The 20,576-nt window shown below is 39.7% G+C and overlaps 1 protein-coding gene across 2 annotated transcripts in view; it reads left to right on the top strand.

Annotated features, from left to right (window-relative positions):
• Positions 1–3,512: 3,512 nt before the first annotated feature.
• Positions 3,513–20,576, top strand: part of LOC136856996 (AP-5 complex subunit mu-1) — a 33,910-nt gene continuing 16,846 nt past the window's right edge. For both annotated transcript variants that reach the window (XM_067135320.2, XM_067135319.2), the window contains exons 1-6: positions 3,513–3,672; positions 3,755–3,873; positions 3,966–4,158; positions 17,455–17,533; positions 17,645–17,767; positions 18,349–18,429. In XM_067135320.2, coding sequence (XP_066991421.2) covers positions 3,614–3,672; positions 3,755–3,873; positions 3,966–4,158; positions 17,455–17,533; positions 17,645–17,767; positions 18,349–18,429 — 654 coding nt within the window. In that variant the 5' untranslated portion in view covers positions 3,513–3,613. The remainder of the gene's footprint in view (positions 3,673–3,754; positions 3,874–3,965; positions 4,159–17,454; positions 17,534–17,644; positions 17,768–18,348; positions 18,430–20,576) is intronic.

Below are 20,576 nucleotides of genomic sequence, written 5' to 3'. Positions count from 1 at the left end.
GGGGAGGTGGATGCGGACCATGTACATCAGACTGGAGGTGTTCTTGATCCTGAAGACTCGACAGACGGGTACGCCATCTGCTCGAAGTTGTTGGAGGATGGCTTGTTCTGTGTGAGCAGGATCCACTCCACGGATCACACAGCTATACATGGTGTGGCGGGACGGTGATGACTGCGATGAGGGTGGTGCTTCTTCGGCGGCGTTGAAAGACGACGAAGACGACGGTGCTGCAGATGTTGCGGGAGGCATATATGAGGCATGACGTTCTTCAGGTGTTGAAGGAAGAGGGAGGGAAGAAATCATTATGGACGCAGGACGACTGGTTGTAACCACAGTGATGGGAATAGGGGAGGGGTTGAAGGTTGATGTTGTAGTGGAGATGGTGGTGGTAGTGGTAGTTATCGGCGATGTAGAAACGGCGTGTGATGTTGGCTGGCTTGACGGCGTAGATTCCACTCGGAGCGAAGGCAGCTGGTAGGAAGTCTCCTGTGGTGGCGCGACCATTGCAGGTGGAGTAAAATCAGTGGCTATGAGCTGATCCATGAGTGACGCAGGAGTAACTTCCACACTATGGAAGATGTGATGAATACAGACGCCATTGTTCAGGAGGCGGCAGACGTCGTCCTCTGTGTGGAAATATAGAAGGACATCTGGTGACAGTCCGGAACTGTTTAGTAGTCTTGTGGCCCAATGAACTGGAACGCCTGCCTTGCGGATTTGTTGGACGATGTCGTCATCTGAGAGAGCGAGGTTGACGTTACGGAGTAGGCAGGTAAGCATGGCGGGGAGGCCGACTACCAACTAGGTGTCAGCCAATATACTCTTTAGAGTCGGCGAGGTAGCTGAGGTAAAGATAGTGACCCACCCGGCCGAGAAAAAATGTATGAGTAAGGAGTAGCTTTTATGTTCCACTCGGAGATGTCGCTCCTAGCAAGAAGTCGAGTCGACTGTCGAAGGATCGTGCAGGAACAGGATTGAGGGAGGGGAGATAAAGTGTAGGGATTGTTAAAGCTTTATGAGAGGTTAGAACTTCTAGGATAAGATATTCATGAAAACAATTGACAAACGGTGGGAAAGTATGTTGGACAACTGTAAGATCCTTTCGGACACCAATAGCCCCACTTGTGGCAGGGGCGGTCTGCACAGTAAAATGTGAAAGATGAGAACTGTGGATTTTGTCTACAAGTCAAAAAGGTTTCTTTCAATACAAACACATCCGGGGTATAGAAAGAAAGGGACGTGTCAAACAGCGGTCGGTTGGACTTCAAAGAGCGTATGTTAGCATAATATATTTTCATTACACTAACTTAAAAAAATGCAAAATGCATCTTATACCCTGAGTAAGAAACATTCACATGAGTATGAAGTACCAAACGAGCCGCCAATTGAACTTGGGTAAGGATATGGGACCTGTGGAAGGGAAGGACGTTCTGTAATACCATCGTAATGAAACGAATGATATTCTCCGAACTAGGGATAGGAAGGGAGGAGGAGGAATCAGGGGTGGGGAGGTCCTGAGAGGTGACGGGAATAACACTTTCGGGATGGGAAGGTTCAGGAGCTAGCTTTGCTCTACACTTATAACTGAACGCCGGATGGGCTTGATTACAGTTAATGCACTTAGTGGTTGACTTATTTAGGCAATAATTAGTAGGGTGCTCCTGATTGGCGCATATAGCACATACCTCAGCCTGCACACACTGCTGTCCGTGAAAGTGGTTGTACCACGGCACCGTCTCGAAGCAGGGCGTCCAACGTCACGACGTCCCGGGAGAGAATCTGGACCAGGCTGGTGGGACCCTGGGCGTTCTGGATCCGGATTACACGATATATCATGTGACCATTCAGCTAAAGCTGGGCCTCAACCTCATCCTCCGTGTAATCACGGTCAATGGTGTAGGCGACCATGGAGAGAATGGGCGCCGGTCTGGCTGGTGGTTCCGGGCATCTGGCTGGGCGCTGCTGCGTCAGGTTGCTCGCATGACAGTGTGAGCCAAGCTGGTGTGCTCCAATGTTGGCCATGAAATGATCATAGTTAGGCTTGACTGTTTTGATATTGAAGCCCTCTCGGGTTTTCTGGATTTCTGGTTTGAAGTCATGAAGATTAGGCGTAAAGCGAGCAAGGAGTTGATAAATGAAGCATGAGGTTGCCTTATCTGGGTCAAGGTGAATAAGTTTGATAACATAGAAAGGTGCTGGGATAGAAGTGGCTGATGAAGTAGACAGAGTGACGACACTCCGATTACGGATATGGAGAGGTAGTGCAGGATTTTGTGCAGCCTGAGCGTAACTCCTTATGTTGGCAGGCATGTAGGCCTGGAAGGTTGAAGCTGGTAGAGGCCATAATATTAAGAGGCGAGATACCCAGAGCTGGTTGTGGGCTCAAAGGGGTTTTACTCCAGATTGATCTTGAGCTGAGCTGGCTGGGGTGTAAGTTAATCCAGATGAACGGTCTGGAGTAACCTCAGCACGGAGCTTCTTGCGGCCGGAGACAGGGCTAGGAGAGTTAGCCTCCAGGTGGCCTCGACTAAATTTCAGCTGATCTGCATCCATGTCTGTCGGCGGTGGCATCGGAGAGACAGGCGGTACTCTAGAAGGCTGACTCATCATTGGAGAATGTTCTAGAAGCTTCTCAAAGTGTCTGTTAGATTGTTGTTCTGAGATGAAAATCGACTGTCACACATACACGCGGGCTGCTATACTGATCCATGCCACTATGTAGGCTACTTGGAGCCACCGGCAGTGCCAATGCACTATGAGAGACTTTGTCTCATTTCCATTTGGAAATCAGTCCATTTCCATGAAAATAAGGGATGGGCCTAGGAACTTCAATACCTTTGGAGCTAAGTGAAGTCAGACAGTAGAGATACCATGAAAGAAGTTTTCTAGGACAAACTAGTGGATGTAATGCCAGTCTCAACCAGGGCAATGTGGTCGTCACACACTAATCATAAGTTGGAATTTCTTAGGAGAGGTTCAAAATTAGTCGAAGATACGGATGCTGGATTTTATTTGAATGCTTATTGGATCTATAGCAATTATTTCTGAATCCTGTCTATAAGAATTGGAGTTGCATATAAAAAATTGAATGGAAGGAAATAATAGCAAAATACAATTTCTTTTTCATAAAACTGAATATTTATTATTCTTCAAATAACTGAAAAATAATTTCTAATCTTCTTTCTTTTACTTTCCATTTCCCGTAATTGAAATAATTGGTATGAGTACATCGGTACGGGATAACACAATAGATTGTACCGATACTTATTATATTTTAACCAATTCATAGAATACATCTCTGCAGAAAATTCGTATTAATCACATATTTCAGAAAAGAAAAAAAAGCTGGAACGACGTGTTATAAAGCATTTTGAACTCGACAATTCAATTCATCCTTTCAAGTAGCCCGCCAGAGTTCCCACCAATTAGGTTGCTTCTCGAATACAGCTGTTCCGGGCTCCATGAGTTTCAAGAAGAAAGAGGAAAGGTTGAAAACAAATGAGCATCATTTCTACCATAATATAAACATAACCTGTAAACTTGTATTATGTCAGTGAATGTTTTCGAAATATCTCCTTTAACTGTTGTACTGCTCCCGTGAATTACATTCGCAATGAGTCTACGAGCTGTTTGGATTGTTTCTGCGAAGTCTGATCTCCCTATATATTCCAGGTGCTGAATGACAAAATAAATATTGCCTTCTGTATGACAGTTTTGTGAGTTTACTGTTAGTTTTATAATTTCTTTTTTAAAGGTATTTTCCGAGTGTGGAAGCGCGCTCCAGATCAACTTTAGGGAATTTGTTCGTAAAAATTCCACCTGAAAGGGAATTCGTCAAAGAACTCTTGATTGAAGTGGGCCTAAGAGAAGGAGGTTATACAACTCATATTTTATTTCATAGGTATTACTTTTTCATAATTCTCTTTAACATGCAAGTTAAACGTTATTTTTTATTTATTTTTCAGGCACTTTCGTAGAATCGAGGGATAATTGTGACAAACAAGTCGTATATCCAGCCTTCCATCTGAAAACTGAACATGGCATTTTATGGCCTGTTGTTATAATGGAATGTAAAGGGTTCATTTTATGCGCTTTGCCTCATGATGACAATAATCCAAAGATTATTCCACCTATATGTCAAGTATCTCTTAGTCATATGTAAGTATAATTACATTTTTCATAACACTTATTTATGTTTTAGCCAGATTGGAAGAATATGAAGTTCTTGAAGGAAACCTTTTAATACACTGTTGTTAATTGGCAATCCCCAGTGGAAAAGATTTTCATATTTGTTTCCCCGTCGTTTAATAGGCCCTACTCTCATCTCATCTTTAGAAATGGTAGGCAGCCTATATCTTTCACTGTGCTCATACATACACGACGTAGTCATATATATATATATAAACCCGAGGGAGGTATCGGTGAGGAATCGGTATGAGTCACTGCAAGTAGACCGACAGAGGGAAGATGGATATCAGGGAAGTTTTACAGAGGTGGGGCGGGGCAAGAGAAAAGGGGAACATAGAGCACAGGGTAGGAAGAGGGAGGTGGAACAGGATAGTGAGAGGGAGAAAAGGGAGGAGGAAGTGAGTTCTGCAGGCATCAGGGAAATAAAGGGAGACCAGGAGTGAAGGGGATCTAATGAGAGTGGGGTTGAGGCTCTCATCATGGGTGACTCAATTGTCAGGTACCTATGTGGAGGAAAGAGAAACAGGGCAGAGTGTTATCCAGGAATTAGATTAAGGTAGATGTTGAGGAAAATAGAAGAAAGAGAAGAGGATAAAGAAAAATGAAAATTCACAGCCTATTTCCAGTCATTCGACCGTGTCAGGAATGAAAAGAAAAAAGCCCTCAACTAGCGGCAAGGATTGGAATTGTGCCGGCTGCCAAAACCTGTTGCACGATGAGAAGGTGGTAATTTTCCATGTTGGTACCAACAACATAAGACAAGCAGGAATTGGTACTAACATAGCTGGAAGTGTTTGGGATCTGGTTACAGCAGCATGGAAGAAGTTTAAGAAAGCAGAGATTGTTATCAGGGGAATACTCTGTAGGATGGATACTGAGTGGAGGGTAATTGGTGATTTAAATGAGACTATGGAATGAGTATGTGGGAAATTGGGAATGAGAGTGAGATTTGTTGATCCTAATGGGTGGGTAGGAGATAAGGATCTATGCTCAGATGGGCTTCACTTGAATCACAATGGTGCATATAATTTAGGAGGTTTGTTTGGAAGAGTTATAGGGAGGTACGTTCAGGGAAACGAAGTGGACAAGGGAGCAGTTGATGACAGTATAGGAAGCATGAAGTTGAGTAAGGATGACATAAAATTGTTAGTGTTAAACTGTAGAAGTATTGTAAAGAAAGGAATAGAATGAAGTAATTTGATAGATATATATTTTCCAGATATTGTAATAGGAATTGAATCATGGGTGAGAAGTGATCTTATGGATGCGGAAATTTTCTCACGTAATTGGAGTGTTTATCATGGAGACAAGTTTGGAACAATAGGAGGGGGAGTATTTACACTGGTGACAAAATTTTTAATATATGAAAAAGTTATGGATGAGAAACATGAACAAAAGCAGTAATCGCACCCATCTATAAGCAAGGGAACAGGAAGAATTGCAACAACTATCGAGGTATCTCATTGATTAATTTTTTGCTATTTGTTTTACGTTGCACCAGCACAGATAGGTCTTATGGCGACGATGGGACAGGAAAGGTCTAGGAATGGGAAGGAAGCGGCCATGGCTTTAATTAAGGTACAGTCCCAGCATTTGCCTGGTGTGAAAATGGAAAACCACAGAAAACCATCTTCAGGGCTGCCAACAGTGGGGTTCGAACCCACTGTCTCCCAGATGCGAGCTCACAGCTGCGCGCTCCTAACCACATGATTAACTCACCCGGTCATTGATTAATATACCAGGCAAAGTATTCACTGGCATCTTGGAAGGGAGGGTGCAATCAGTGGTTGAGAGGAAGTTGGATGGAAACCAGTGTGGTTTCAGACTACAGAGGTGCTGTCAGGATCAGATTTCAGTATGCGCCAGGTAATTGAAAAATTCTACGAGAGGAATAGACAGTTATGTTTTGTAGATCTAGAGAAAGCATATGACAGGGTACCGAGGGAAAAGATGTTTAGCATACTGGGGGACTATGGGATCAGGGTAGATTATTAACATCAATCAAAGGCATTTATGTTGACAATTGGGCTACAGTAAGAATTGGTGGTAGAATGAGTTCTTTGTTCAGGGTACTTACAGGGGTTAGACAAGGCTGTAATCTTTCACATTTGTTGTTCATAGTTTACATGGATCATCTGCTGAAAGGTATAAAGCGGCAGGGAGTCATTCAGTTAGGTGGAAATGTAGTAAGCACTCTGGCCTATGCTGGTGACTTGTTCTTAACGGCAGATTGTGCCGAAAGCCAGCAGTCTAATATCTTGAAACTTGAAAAGAGGTGCAATGAGTATGGTATGAACATTAGCCTTTTGAAGACCAAATTGATATCAGTAGGTAAGAAATCTGAGAGAGTTGAATATCAGATTGGTGATACAAAGCTGCAACGGGTAGATAATTTCAAGTATTTAGGAGGTGTGTTTTCCCAGGATGGTAATATAGTAAGTGAGATTGAATCAAGGTGCAGCAAAAGCAGGAGATAAGGATCTATGGGCTTTACTTGAACCACAATGGTGCATATAATTTAGGAGGTTTGTTTGGAAGAGCTCGCAGTTGCAATTAACAGTATTCTGTAAGAAGGAAGTCAGCTTCCAGATGAAACTATCCTTACATCGGTATGATTTCTGACCAACTTTGCTTTACTGGAGCGAAAGCTGGGTTGACTCAGGATATCTTATTCATAAGTTAGAAGTAACAGACATGAAAGTAGTGAGAATGATGCTGGTACAAACAGGTGGGAACAATGGCAGGAGGGGACTCAGAATGAGGAGATAAAGGCTAAGTTAGGAATTAACTCGATGGATGAAGCTGTACACATAAGCCCTTCAAAGTGTAATAGAATATTTTGTGTAAGCCTTTCTTGGTTTACCCAGAGTAGATATTTCCATAAAATAGAACTCATCTCTTCCTCATCAGTTCCACTTTAGGAAAATGAATGTTTGCCCCAATCTGTCCTCTTGAATTCCAACTTTATCTTCATAGTGTGTACTTTCCTACTTTTAAAGACACCACTCAAACTTATTTGTCTATTAATTTCATTCCACTGGCAGCTCGGAACATACCACTTAGTCGAGCAGCTCGTCTTCCCAGCCCAAACTTTGCAACATTTTTGTAACGCTACTCTTTTGTCAGAAATCACCCAGAACAAATCAAGCTGCTTTTCTTTGGATTTTTTTCCAGTTCTTGAATCAAGTAATCCTGGTGAGGATCCCATACACTGGAACCATACTCATTTTGGGGGTCTTACCAGAGACTTATATGCCTTCTCCTTTACATCCTTACTACAACCACTAAACACCCTCATAACCATGTGCAGAGATCTGTACCCTTTATTTACAATCCCATTTATGTGGTTACCCCAATGAAGATTCCATTATTCTCCTAGGTAACCTATCCTCCTCCATTTGCCATTAAATCACATTATGCTTTAATTAGTGATGGTGGCGATTGTTCTTTTCACTTAGTGAATTAAGGAGGGTAAAAATTAGAGATATATTATTCTGAACCTGACTGCCTTATATAAGACAGTACGGTACAGTGTCTGTGAGCATACACAATTAAATCTGGGCATATCTGTTAGACTGAGTACATTGAAAATATTGAAATCAAGTATTGGTAGTCTATTACAGTTTTACATTAAGGATGAAGACAGTACCTTCTATAATATTATGGTAATAAATTATAACACTAACAAAAAGAAGAGGATTCAGCTTAGAATCATGTCAATAAACAGGAAGGTAGTATGTTGCTGATTTATTGGTTTGTATGCTGGGCCCATTCAGTATCCTTGGGGTCGATTTTAGCCATAAGTGGTGCCCCAACATATACTGCTATAGTTCATATGATGTTATTTTTTGATTTGGAGTTATTAAAGATTTCTTTTCATAGAGACATTTACTGTGATGTATTTAAAGATATTTAAAGATGTATTTAACGAGAATTCTACATCTGAAGCCATCTGATACCATATATATGTTGGAGGTACCACAAAACATAAATATTTTCCATTATTCCATTTGACTTGAACTGTTTGTAAATATTAATTGTAGGAACTGTAACTTTATCAGAGAAAAAGGAAACCTATGAATTGAAAACAGATTAACAAGGTTTTTTGTTATTAAAATCAAGTTGAGTCATATAGACTGTGAAATAATAACTTTACTATATTGTATTTGTATATACAGTATATATATATATTTTTTCTTTTTTCCATTGGCTCTCATATTTTACCAACATTTTACACGTTCTTCTGAAAACATTGCTTTTTGAGTGTTCTTTCCCATTTTTTTTTTACTGGATACCTCGTGGTGCTGTTTTCTTGCTTTTGTTTTAAATAGGCCTAACTACAAGGTGATTGGCCAATGCTCATTTTCTCCATATCTTTTTGTTTTCAGTGAGCTCCCTGTAGACAATTTTTTTCACATCAAAGTGTAATAGAATATCTTGTGTAAGCCTTTCTTGGTTCACCCAGAGTAGGTGTTTCCATAAAATAGGACTCATCTCTTCATCAGTTCCACTTTAGGATTTTACAGACACAGGCATCATCAAATTTAGTTAGCCTGTTTGTTTCAAAACAACAGTGTATGAAGAGGTGGAGAATGTGTGCAGGCATCAGGGAAGTTACAGGAGACCAGAAGAAGAGGGGATCTAATGGGTTGAGTGGGATTGAGGCTTTGGTTTTGGGCAACTCTATTATTAGGGTTGTGGGGAAAGTATTTAGAGGAAAGGGAACCAGGTTAGTGTGTTATGCAGGAATTAGGATAACGCAGATGTTGAGGAGAGTAGAAAGGAAGGGGAAGGGTAAGGAGAAGGTGGTAGTTTTCTGCATTGGTGCCAACAAAGTAAGGCAAGCAGGAATAGATACTAACATGGGTGGGGATGTATGGGATCTGGTTATGAGAACGCGAGAGAAGTTTAAGGGAGTGTAGATTGTTATCAGTGGGATCTGTAGGAAGGATACTGACTGGAGGGTGATCGGGGATTTAATTGAAACTATGGAGTGGGTAGGGAAATTGGGAGTGGGAATTGTACATCGCAATGGGTACGTAGGAGATAGAGATCTATGCTTAGATGGCCTTCACATGAGCTGCAATGGTATCTTATGTATAAATTAGTGGGTTTGTATAGAAGAGTTATAGGGAGTTACATTTAGGAAAATGGGCTGGACTAGGGAGTGTTGATGAGAGTATAGGGTGGAATTGAATAATGGCTGAGAAGTGATATTATGGATGCAGAAATTTTCCCTTAGAAATGGGGTGTTTATTGTAGAGACAGGATCGAAAAATAATTTCTAATATATGAAAAAGTTAAGGATGGGAAACATGAAATCCTAGGTGTAAGACTCATCTCTAAAGATAGTAGGCAAATTGATGCTTTTGGGATTTACATACCTGGCAAGGGTGACACTGATGCAGAAATATTTTATAAGCTATGTGGGGAGCAACACAGAAAGGAATGTTAGAGTAGCAGGTTATCTTAATTTACCAAATGTTAACTGGGAAGGTAATGCAAATGACAGAAAGCATGGCCAACAAATGGTACAGAAGTTAATTTGGTAAGGACAGGTATCAGAATATGATGGAAATAACTAGAGGGGATAGAGAAACTGAAGTGATAGATAGTATAAGCGATCATGATGCTATTTTTTTGTCATAATTAAAAATTGATACAATAGGAAGAAAGGTTATAAAAGTAGGACTATTAGGCAATATCATATGGTTGATAAGACAGGCCTGGGGGAGTTTAAACAAATTAATGAGCCTATGTTCAGTGGAAAATGGTAAATATAAATGTGAACAAACTGTGGGATAGGTTTAAAGCAATTGTTCAGCAGTGTGAAAACAGATATGTACGTTTAAGGTAGTAAGGAAAGGTGAAGATGTACTGTACTATATTATAGCAGAGAAATAAATAAATTAAGAAGTAGGTACAGGTTAGGAAGAAATAGAGTTAGAAATGGTTGTGGAAGTGAGGAGAGATTAAAAAACTTACTAGAAAACTGAATTTAGCAAAAAAGGAAAAATCAGCTAAGAATAACATGATAGCAAACTTAATTCAAACAATCAACCACTACTGATCTGCACTTAGGGCAGATTCCCTATATGTTGTTTTCTAGCATTTTCTTAAATGATTTTAAAGAAATTGCAAATTTATTGAACATCTCCCCTGATAAGTTATTCCAATCTGTAAATCTCCTTCCTAAAAATGAATATTTGCCCCAATTTGTCCTCTTGAATTCCAGCTTTATCTTCATATTGTGATCTTTCCTACTTTTAAAGACACCAGTCAAACTTATTCGTCTGCTGATGTCATCCCACGCCATCTTTCCACTGACAGCTCAGAACATACCACTTAATCAAGCAGCTCGTCTCCTTTCTCCCAAGTCTTCCCAGCCTAAACTTTGCAACATTTTTGTAACACTACTCTTTTGTCGGAAATCACCCAGAACACATTGAGCTGCTTTTCTTTGGACTTTTTCCAGTTCTTGAATTAAGTAATCCTGTTGATGATCCCATACACTGGAACCATACTCTAGTTGGGGTCTTACAAGAGACTTACTGGCCCTCTCCTTTAGATTCTTACTACAACCCCTAAATACCTTCATAACCATGTGTAGAGATCTGTACCCTTTATTTCCAATCATATTTATGCGATTACCCCCCAATGAAGATCTTTCCTTATATTAACACCTAGGTACTTACAATCATCCCCATAAGGAACTTTCACCCCATCAACGCAATAATTAAAACTGAGATGACTTTTGCTATTTGTGAAACTCACAAGCTGACTTCTAACCCCATTTATCACTATACCATTGCGTACTGTCCATCTCACAACATTATCAAGGTCATTTTGCAGCTGCTCACAATCTTCTAACTTATTTATTACTCTGTACTAAATAACATCATCTGCAAAAAGCCTTATCTCTGATTCCACTTCTTTACTCATATCATTGATATACCTGTACATAAGAAAACATAAAGGTCCAGTAATGCTGCCCTGAGGAATTACTCGCTTAACCCCTCAGCGCGGTGGATTTAAATGCCTGTCATCTCTGAGCGTGGTGTTTAAACTTTCCCAGATTCGTGCAAAGCTCTATTCAAAGCAACACAACTTTGGTACTGTTTTACAGAATTCAATAAAACTTTCAAACACATGTTTAGAAAACTCCATTCTTTTTGGAAAATATGATGCTATCTTACTTAATATTTGAGTTTGGTGTGGAACGTCTTGAAACATCCCTCAACGCAGAGACTCGTTTTGCAGTCTGGACACTGAAACATTCTCTCTCTGAATTTTCTGTTTGTAGCACACGACATAATCAGATCAATTTTGAAAAGTTTGGAGGATTCCTGATATGTATCAAGTGCCTCGTTGTTGAAATGCATAAAATTACTAATTGATTCAGATACATCCATTGAAATAACAGACCAAAAAATTGGAGTGGACAGAATAGAGCTTTTAGAAAAATAGCTTTGCAGCGTAGGCTTTTGTATTATAGCCATGCATATAAATAACAATCACAACGTATATCTTGTCCTTTGTGACTGGCTTCCAATCCCACATAACAAAGTGGTAATAAGCCCCTAGATCAGATTCTTTGCATATAAAATTGTTTCACAAAGTATTAGTTCCACTAACTCGTCCGTAAAGAACGTCTTAAAAACCGTCGCACCATCACATTTCCCAACTGCTTCATTCTGAGGTCCTGGGTTCCCAATAAACTGTTCCCTTTGACCCATGTAATTAGACATGATTTCTCCCCCCAAAGTGTATTAGCCGTATCATGCAGATTGCCATTCTGTGCACTATCAATCGTATCTGATTCCGAACCGAGGACTTCGTGTACAGCAGTGTCAACCACATCACTCAAATAATCACCATCTGAATCTAACAAACTTTTGTCAGAACCATTCAACTGTTCTAAAATATCCTCTGTTTCCAAGCTCGATAACTCACATTTGTTTATAAAAGGCACTTCCACTCAAGACCGGTGGAATGCAAGACAGCGTGTGATGAGGAAAAAGGACAGAAAAAACAGTCTCAAGAGAGCCCTGAATAGACAAAATTTATGATTCTGTTGACAGCCAGCTTCTTCCCCAAGAGGAAATGAAGGTATAATGCAAGAAGTGTGCATAGTAGTCACCAGATAGCAGACAAAAACAGTGCTTGCCCCTGGTGGCAGAAATAAACATTCCTTGAAATATCACTTGAATTTCAGTGACAAACACTATCGAAATGGGGATCAAGATATATTGTTTGAAAGCTCAAACCTTCTGCTTCAAGGGGAAATGAGTTAAAATACAAACAGCTTTGATTGTAAGCACTAGATTACAGTACAGTACACGCGTGTACCATGCGAGTAGTGCTCGTCACTCCACCGCACCGATGTTCACTGCATGACGACCGGGCGAGTTGGCCGTGCGCGTAGAGGCGCGCGGCTGTGTACTTGCATCCGGGAGATAGTAGGTTCGAATCCCACTATCGGCAGCCCTGAAAATGGTTTTCCGTGGTTTCCCATTTTCACACCAGGCAAATGCTGGGGCTGTACCTTAATTAAGGCCACGGCCGCTTCCTTCCAACTCCTAGCCCTTTCCTGTCCCATCGTCGCCATAAGACCTATCTGTGTCGGTGCGACGTAAAGCCCCTATTAAAAAAAAACTCTACTCTAATTCTCTGAGTTCTGTTTTCTAGAAATATAGCCACCCATTCAGTCACTCTTTTGTCTAGTCCAGTTGCACTCATTTTTGCCAGTAGTCTCCCATGATACACCCTATCGAATGCTTTAGACAGGTCAATCGCGATACAGTCCATTTGACCTCCTGAATCCAGGATATCTGCTATATCTTGCTGGAATCTTACAAGTTGAGCTTCAGTGGAATAATCTTTCCTAAACCTGAACTCCCTTCTGTCGTACCAGTTATTAATTTCACAAATATGTCTACCTAATATAATCAGAAAGAATGCTTTCCCAAAGCTTACACACAATGCATGTCAAACTGACTGGCCTGTAATTTTTAGCTTTATGTCTATCACCCTTTCCTTTATATAGTCAGTCATATGAATGAATTTTAGTGAGAAATAGAAGGATTGTACAGGTACTTACAGTAGAAACTAGTTCCAGAAAAAACATTCCAGGAATTAATAAAAAAACAGAGTGTATATGTGAGGACTTACAGAAGGCAGAAGTTTTCTTTCAGCAGTATGTAAACATAGTTGGATATAAGTATAATGTCCAGGTAGAGGAGATTACCTATACTGGAAAAATGCTGATGTTTACCTATGATGATGTAGATGTTTACCAAAAAAAATTAATGTTGAAAACTAGAAAAGCAGCTGGGATTGACAAGATTTCTGGGGATATACCAAGCAGATGTGTCTTGTGGTTTGGGTTGCACAGCTGTTTAGGAGATAGTGGGTTCGAACCCCACTGTCAGCAGCCCTGAAGATAGTTTTCCATTTTTTCCAGTTTTCACACCAGGCAAATGCTGGAGCTGTGCTTTAATTAAGGCCACAGCCACTTCCTTCCCATCCGACGCCTAGTCCTTTCCTGTTCCATCATCGCCATAGGATCTGTCTTTGTCAGTGCAACGTAAGGCAAACTGTAAATAAGTCAGGATATATTGTAATATCTGAAATATTTATTTAATTATTTTTTGCATGAAGGAGCCATACCAAATGAATGGAGAGTTCCTCTAGTAGCCTTAGAGTATGAAGGAAAGGATGATAAACATAATGCACCAGGCGAGTTGGCTTTGCGGTTAGAGGCGTGCAGCTGTGAGCTTGCATCTGGGAGATAGTGGGTTCAAACCCCACTGTCGGCAGCCTTGAAGATGGTTTTCCATGGTTTCCCATTTTCACACCAGGCAAATGCTGGGGCTGTACCTTAATTAAGGCCACAGCCACTTCCTTCCCATTCCTAGGCCTTTCCTATCCCATCGTTGCCATAAGACCCATCTGTGTTGGTGTAACGTAAAGAAAATTGTAAAAAGCAAAACATAATGCAGATAATTACAGGCAGGTCAGCTTGGCATGTGTTGCATGTAAACTCTGGGAAATCATTGTTTCTGATTATATTAGAAACATTTGTAAAATTACTAGCTGGTTTGATAGGAGGCAGTTTGAGCTTCAAAAACGTTATTCCAGTGAGGCTTAACTTGTGGGATTCAAGCAAGATATTTTAGATTCAGGTCAAATAGAGTGTGTCGCTATTGACCTATTCAAGGCTTTTGATAGGGGAGATCATGGAAGACTGCTGACAAAAAAAAAAAATTGGGCTGCTTGGGTATACAAAATAGTGGATGACTAAATTTCTAGAAAACACGACTCGGAAAACTGGAGTAGGTGAAGCATTATCTGATCCTGTAACAATTAAGAGAGAGTCCCAAAGGGCAGTATTATTGGACCTTTATATTTTCTTATGTATGTAAATGATATGAGTAAAGACCTGCAATCACAGACAAGGCTTTTTGCTGATTTATGCTGTATAGTATGAGTTACAGAATTGTAATTTAAAAAAAAAGAAAAGAAAAAAGAAGAAGAAGACCTCAAGACCTCAATGATGGTGTGATATGGACAGCAGACAATTGGTATGATGGTAGACAGGATGAAAAGTCAGGTTGTTTCATGAAATGGATAAGTCCTCTCAGTTTTAATTATTGTGGTGATGGGGTGAATGCATGTCATGGGGATTACTGTAAGTACTTAAGGATTAATATAAGGAAAGATCTTCATTAAGGAAATCACAGAAATCACATTAGAAAAGGTTGCAGATCTTTTCATATGTTTATTAGAATATTTAGGGGTTGTATTAAATAGGAGAGGGTGCATACGTCTCTGGTAAGAGCCCAATTAGAGAATGATTCCACTGTATGGGACCCACACCGGGATTACTCGATTTGAAACTGGCGGAGATGCAAAGGAAAACAGCACAATTTGTTTTGGGTGAATTCCGACAAAAGAGTAGTGTTACAAAAATGTTGCAAACTTGGGCTAGGAAGACTTGGGAGTAAGGGGAAAAGCTGCCTAAGTGGTATGTTCAAAGCTCTGAGTGGAGAAATAGCATGGAGTGACGAATAGGCTTGAGTGGAGCTTTTTTGAAGGTAGAAAAGATAGTTATGAAGATAAATTTGGAATTCATGAGGACAAATTGGGGCAAATATTAATATATAGGAAGAGGAATTTTGGATTGGAATAATTTACCAAGGGTCAAGTTCTTTGAAATTCTTTAATAAAGGACTACGTAAATAATTGATAGGGAATCTGCCAGCTGAGTGACGCCCTAAATGCATATCAGTGATGTTTGATTGATGTCCTTATTTCCTCTTTTTTGTTGCTGTATCATCCAATCATTCCATTCATTATGTTTATCCTATAACATGTTTATATTCAAGTACTTAGCCATCTGTTGTCACTTGTTTTTTTCCCTTTCGATTATTTTACATAACAGATTATCCTTACATCACTCTGTTTTCAAGCTGGGTAGATTGTCGGTGATATATGTTGAATCCTCTGCCCGAAGGCTGGTCATATCCTCAACAGCTCTATCGTTAGTGACAGCCTAGGTGCCACTGAAGAACGTAAACGTAGTAGAGAAATGAGGAATGAGATAGTTTCCCATTACTTTCGTCCCTGAGCCAGAAGATGCTATTACATACGAGTCTGTCAAGCCCACTGAAATATACCCACCAACTGACCCGACCCTATGAGTTACACTTTAAAACCATTAACCACAACGCGTGGCTGCATAAGGAATGGCGTCACTCATACCTCATCACTGTCATATTGTCAATGTCAAGGATGAGACTGAGACACATGAATGGAAGTAAACATTTTTTTTCCCCCCCTAGTCTGAGGTGACATAGTGCCCTGTAAACAATATCTCACCAGAAATTGATCTTGGCTGATTGTAGGTAAGAGATAAGAAAACAGTAAGAATGGCTGCTGGTTTGAACAGGAAGGAGCAATATAAGAGGGGTATTTCTAATTATGAAATTATTATTAAATTAGGAATTAACGCAATGGATGAAATAAGTAAACTCATGTCCTCATCCCGAGGTGGTGCAGCTCTTTTCAGGCACACCCCCATTGGAGGTGAGCTGCATGTACCATTTCAACCACATACCAGCCCTCCTGCCATTCTTAAATTTCTGGCAGTACCAGGAATTGAACCCGGGCCTCTGAGGACAGCAGCTAATCACACTAACTGTTACACTGCAGAGGCGGACCGGATGAAGTGATACATACTGACTGGGTTCTGCAGTGAGATCTTATGAGACAAATGGACAGGAGTAGGTTACCATTTAACTCATCAATGGAGAGTAAGGAAAGTAGAGAGAAACTTAGGAGATGATAGACTCAGTATTAAAGTTGTGTTGAAGCAGATGAGTATCATCAAGTAGGATAGGTTTGGATGTGCTTAGATATTTGGGCAAGGGAAGAAACTGAAGAGGTAGGAGATATTAAAATAAGATTGCAGGCTATTGGGAGAAAGGTGGAACAGTCTGTATGAAATTGGTCTAATGAAATGCCATGATTATGCTCAAAATAAACAAACTTCAATTTCCAGAATTCATCTCACTTCTCCAGATATGGTATTGAAGTGGATAGTCATCAGCTGCTCTGTTCAAACAAAAATATGCACTATGAACATTGTGAATTCTGTACACATTAGAATTTAAAGAGAATGAAATTGTCAAAAATTATGGAAAAAAGAAAGTTTAATATTTTTCTTTTACATTACTACAGTGTTGTAATGGTATCTTTCCTTTGTATAGAGAACTTATGTCTCAGTATAGAGGAGTGCTTAAGGAAATGTTAATTTTTTAAAGTTTGCTTAACACTGCACAGACACAGATAGGTCTTATGGCAACTATGGGATAGGAAAGGGCTAGGATTGGGAAGGAAGTGGCTGTGGCCTTAATTAAGGTACAGCCTGGTGTGAAAATGGGAAAACATGGAAAACAATTCTCAGGGCTGTCGATAGTAGAGTTTGAACCCACTATCTCTTAAATGTAAGCTGACAGGTACATGACCCAAACCACTTGCTCGGTTAAAGGAAATCTGATAGGTTATAGTTCATGCCCGTTACTAGTGTCAGTAGCTTGTAACCGTTAGAGAAGTTGAATGCTGTACTCTGGGCTCTAACCCATAGATCAGATTTCCTTTCCTCTTTAATCATATCCAGCCCTGTAATCATTACCAAATAAAGAGCCCATTAAGTGAGGAATTACATCTATGATCTGTTGCAAGCAATATTCTATTCTTTTATAGGCCTAGTATTGCTCTCGCCCTAGAAGTTCTTAATGGATTAGCAGAGTGCATTCTTAACAGCAAAAACTCATCAGCAGAGGTAGGTAATTAAGATTATCCAAGTCAGCCTTATGTAATTTTAACCGATATCTGAAGATGTAAGTAATGTAATTGGATGCTGTTACTTCACATTATTTTTAATATATTTCAGGGAAATCTTCCAATGACAGAAGTAATACAATATGTGAATGTGTCCCTTCCATTTGGTCGGCCCATAAGTTGTGATATTTCTGTCTGTGGTCAGCTGGGATCTGTTGTAAAAGGAAAAGCAAAAGTATGTTATGTTTAAAATATTGACCTGTCGGTATATCCATTATGTGTTCCTTATCATGTTCCTACCTTTCTGTACATGACTTGAAATAAACATAAATGTACAATGTAATGTAGATTTATTATTTTGAATATTTGTACATTGATAATTTTTTAACTTATGTATTACAGCCTTTAAGTTCCAACATAAAATTATTATAGTATATTGAAAAAGTATATCTACTGCAAATTTATACATTTTCAAGTAAATTTGCTCTCCAATGGTTTGTTCTGAATATTTGAAATAGACGTTAGAACATGCTGCTGTTATAATATAGTTTTTAAAAAGCCACCATCGTCTGTCTTGATGGTAATGGATAGTTTGATTTCTTTATTTCCTTGTCTTAATAATTAGAATACCAGAGACCTGTTTTCTTCATACTTAGGGTGAGGTAGTCATAAAAAAGCATTGCATGAAACATACTTTACATAATTTGAAATTTCATGTTTCACTGTATTGTCACTAATACCAATAATTCTTAGAACTTGCATACAATGTGCATAACTAAAAATGTAGCATCCTTAAAAATAACATAAATTTCTCAGGTGCCTACATGGAATCCTATGCCACATAAAGGGAAATCACAGGTTGTGCTGCACATCAAAGAAGAAGTGAGATCCACACAGGTAAGTAAAGATCTTTAGTTTCCTAGAGCTGTGCTGTGTAAATTTAGCATATTTCTTGAGACAGCATTCTTCTCTTAAAATGCAGTCTAAACAACCTGAAAAAAAAAACCCTAGTAGTTTGGTTTTTTCATTAGTGGTGCATGGTATGGGTTCGTATAATCATATCCCAATTTATGAACTTTGGATAAATTCTGAACAGCATAGTAACTTGTCCTGAGATCTGGTATTTCTCACAAACAAATATGCATCTGATAGGAAGTTATCTGTATTAATGGGTTACTGGAGGAAAACAGAGTTCTTTGAATCAACAAGTAGGATAGGTTTGGATGTGCTAGATATTTGGACAAGGGAAGAAACTGAAGAGGTAAGAGATAATAAGATATTTGTGTCAGATTTCCCTTTTCCAAATAGTTGCCAATACTAAAGACAAAAAAAGTAAGTAGAATGTCAGGTAGGAAATACAAATCAGGAACAGGTGGGTCATTTCAAGTACTTAGGATGTGTTTTGTTCCAGGATGGTAATCATCATCCGCCTTCTTTCCCCTTATCCAGCTCTTGCCAGATCAGGGCATTTAGAGCACATCTCCACCTTCCTCTCTCGTTCCAACATTCCTCTATAATTTTGTCCCAGTCCAGGTTCCTTCTTCTTGCACTCCTCTTTATTGAATCGATCAGGCTTGTTCTAGGTCTCCCTCTCTTTCCCTCAAACTTCATCTCCATCATTTGTTTCAGTATTCTTTCCTCCTCCATTCTCTTTACATGTCCAAACCATCTTAGTTTACTCCTATCAATGCTCTCATTTGGATTTTCCATTCTGGCCTCCTTTCTTAGAACTTCACATTTCTCAGTCTGTCTTTCCTTGTCTTTCCTATCATACTTCTTAGCTATTTCATTTTGCTGGCTTGAATTCTATTCTCCTCCCTACTTGTCATTGTCCAGGTCTCAAGGTCTCAGCCGTATAGGTCAATATGGGAGCATAATACATTTTGTACGTTATCTCTTTACACTTCCTTGGTACTTCCTTATTCCAGACAAGGTACAATGGTAGAATGCGCTGCCTTGTTGTACCCTCTTGCTAATCTCCAAGTCCGGCCTTGTATTCTGCATTAATTCACTCCCTAGGTATTTAAAACTGTCAACAATTTCAAGGCTTTAACTGCCAATTTTCACAGTGCCATTCCCTTGTCTTTCTCTTCTTGATATCACCATGGTGATGTGTCTGTGCTAATTTTCATACCATACTTTCAATTTTCTTGTTCAGTGCATCAAGTTGTTCTTGTATTTCTTTGCTGTTTGTTCCCCAGACCACAATATTGTCTGCAAATAGTAATAACTTCATCAACCTATTCCCACCTGCTTCCTTTGTCTCCTTTACAATTTTGTCCATAATCTTTAGAAGCAGAAGGGGCAACAGCACACTCCCGTGTCGTAGTCCAGTTTCATTTCTTTCGAAACAGAGTCTGTATGCTGCTGACACATTTTTTGTACATTGGTTGTACCATTTCTGCAGTTTGTGTACCCATTCTCTTTTTGACCATGGTTTCCCAGACCGTCTCCCTGGGAACAATATCGTATGTCTTTGTTAGATCTATAAATGTGGTAGTATACAGCAGTAAGTGATATTGAATCAAGGAGTGACAAGGGTAATGCAGTGAGTTCACAGTAGCTTTCTAAAATATTCTGTGAGAAAAAAGTGAGTTTTTGGACAAAACTGTTTTAACATTCTTCTGTTTTCAAACCGAATTTGGTCAAAGAGATAGACAGAGATAAAGCTGTGCAGACTCAGAATATCTTATTCATATAGTGGAGGTTACAGACATGAATATAGCAAGAATGACTGCTGGTACATACAAGTGGGAACAATAATAAATAATTTTGTGTGGCTATTTCTAGCTGAGTGCAGCCCTTGTAAGGCAGACCCTCCGATGAGGGTGGGCGGCATCTGCCATATGTAGGTAACTGCGCGTTATCGTGGTGGAGGATAGTGTTATATGTGGTGTGTGAATTGCAGGGATGTTGGAGACAGCACAAACAACCAGCCCCCGGGCCATTGGAATTAACCAATGAAGGTTAAAATTTCCGACCCAGCCGGGAATCGAACTCGGGACCCTCTGAACCGAAGGCCAGTACGCTGACCATTCAGCCAA

This window comes from Anabrus simplex, chromosome 1 (assembly GCF_040414725.1).
Source record: "Anabrus simplex isolate iqAnaSimp1 chromosome 1, ASM4041472v1, whole genome shotgun sequence".
NCBI lineage: Eukaryota > Metazoa > Arthropoda > Insecta > Orthoptera > Tettigoniidae > Anabrus > Anabrus simplex.
Note: the sequence above shows the minus strand (reverse complement) of the source record. Positions and strands in the feature narration are given on the sequence as shown.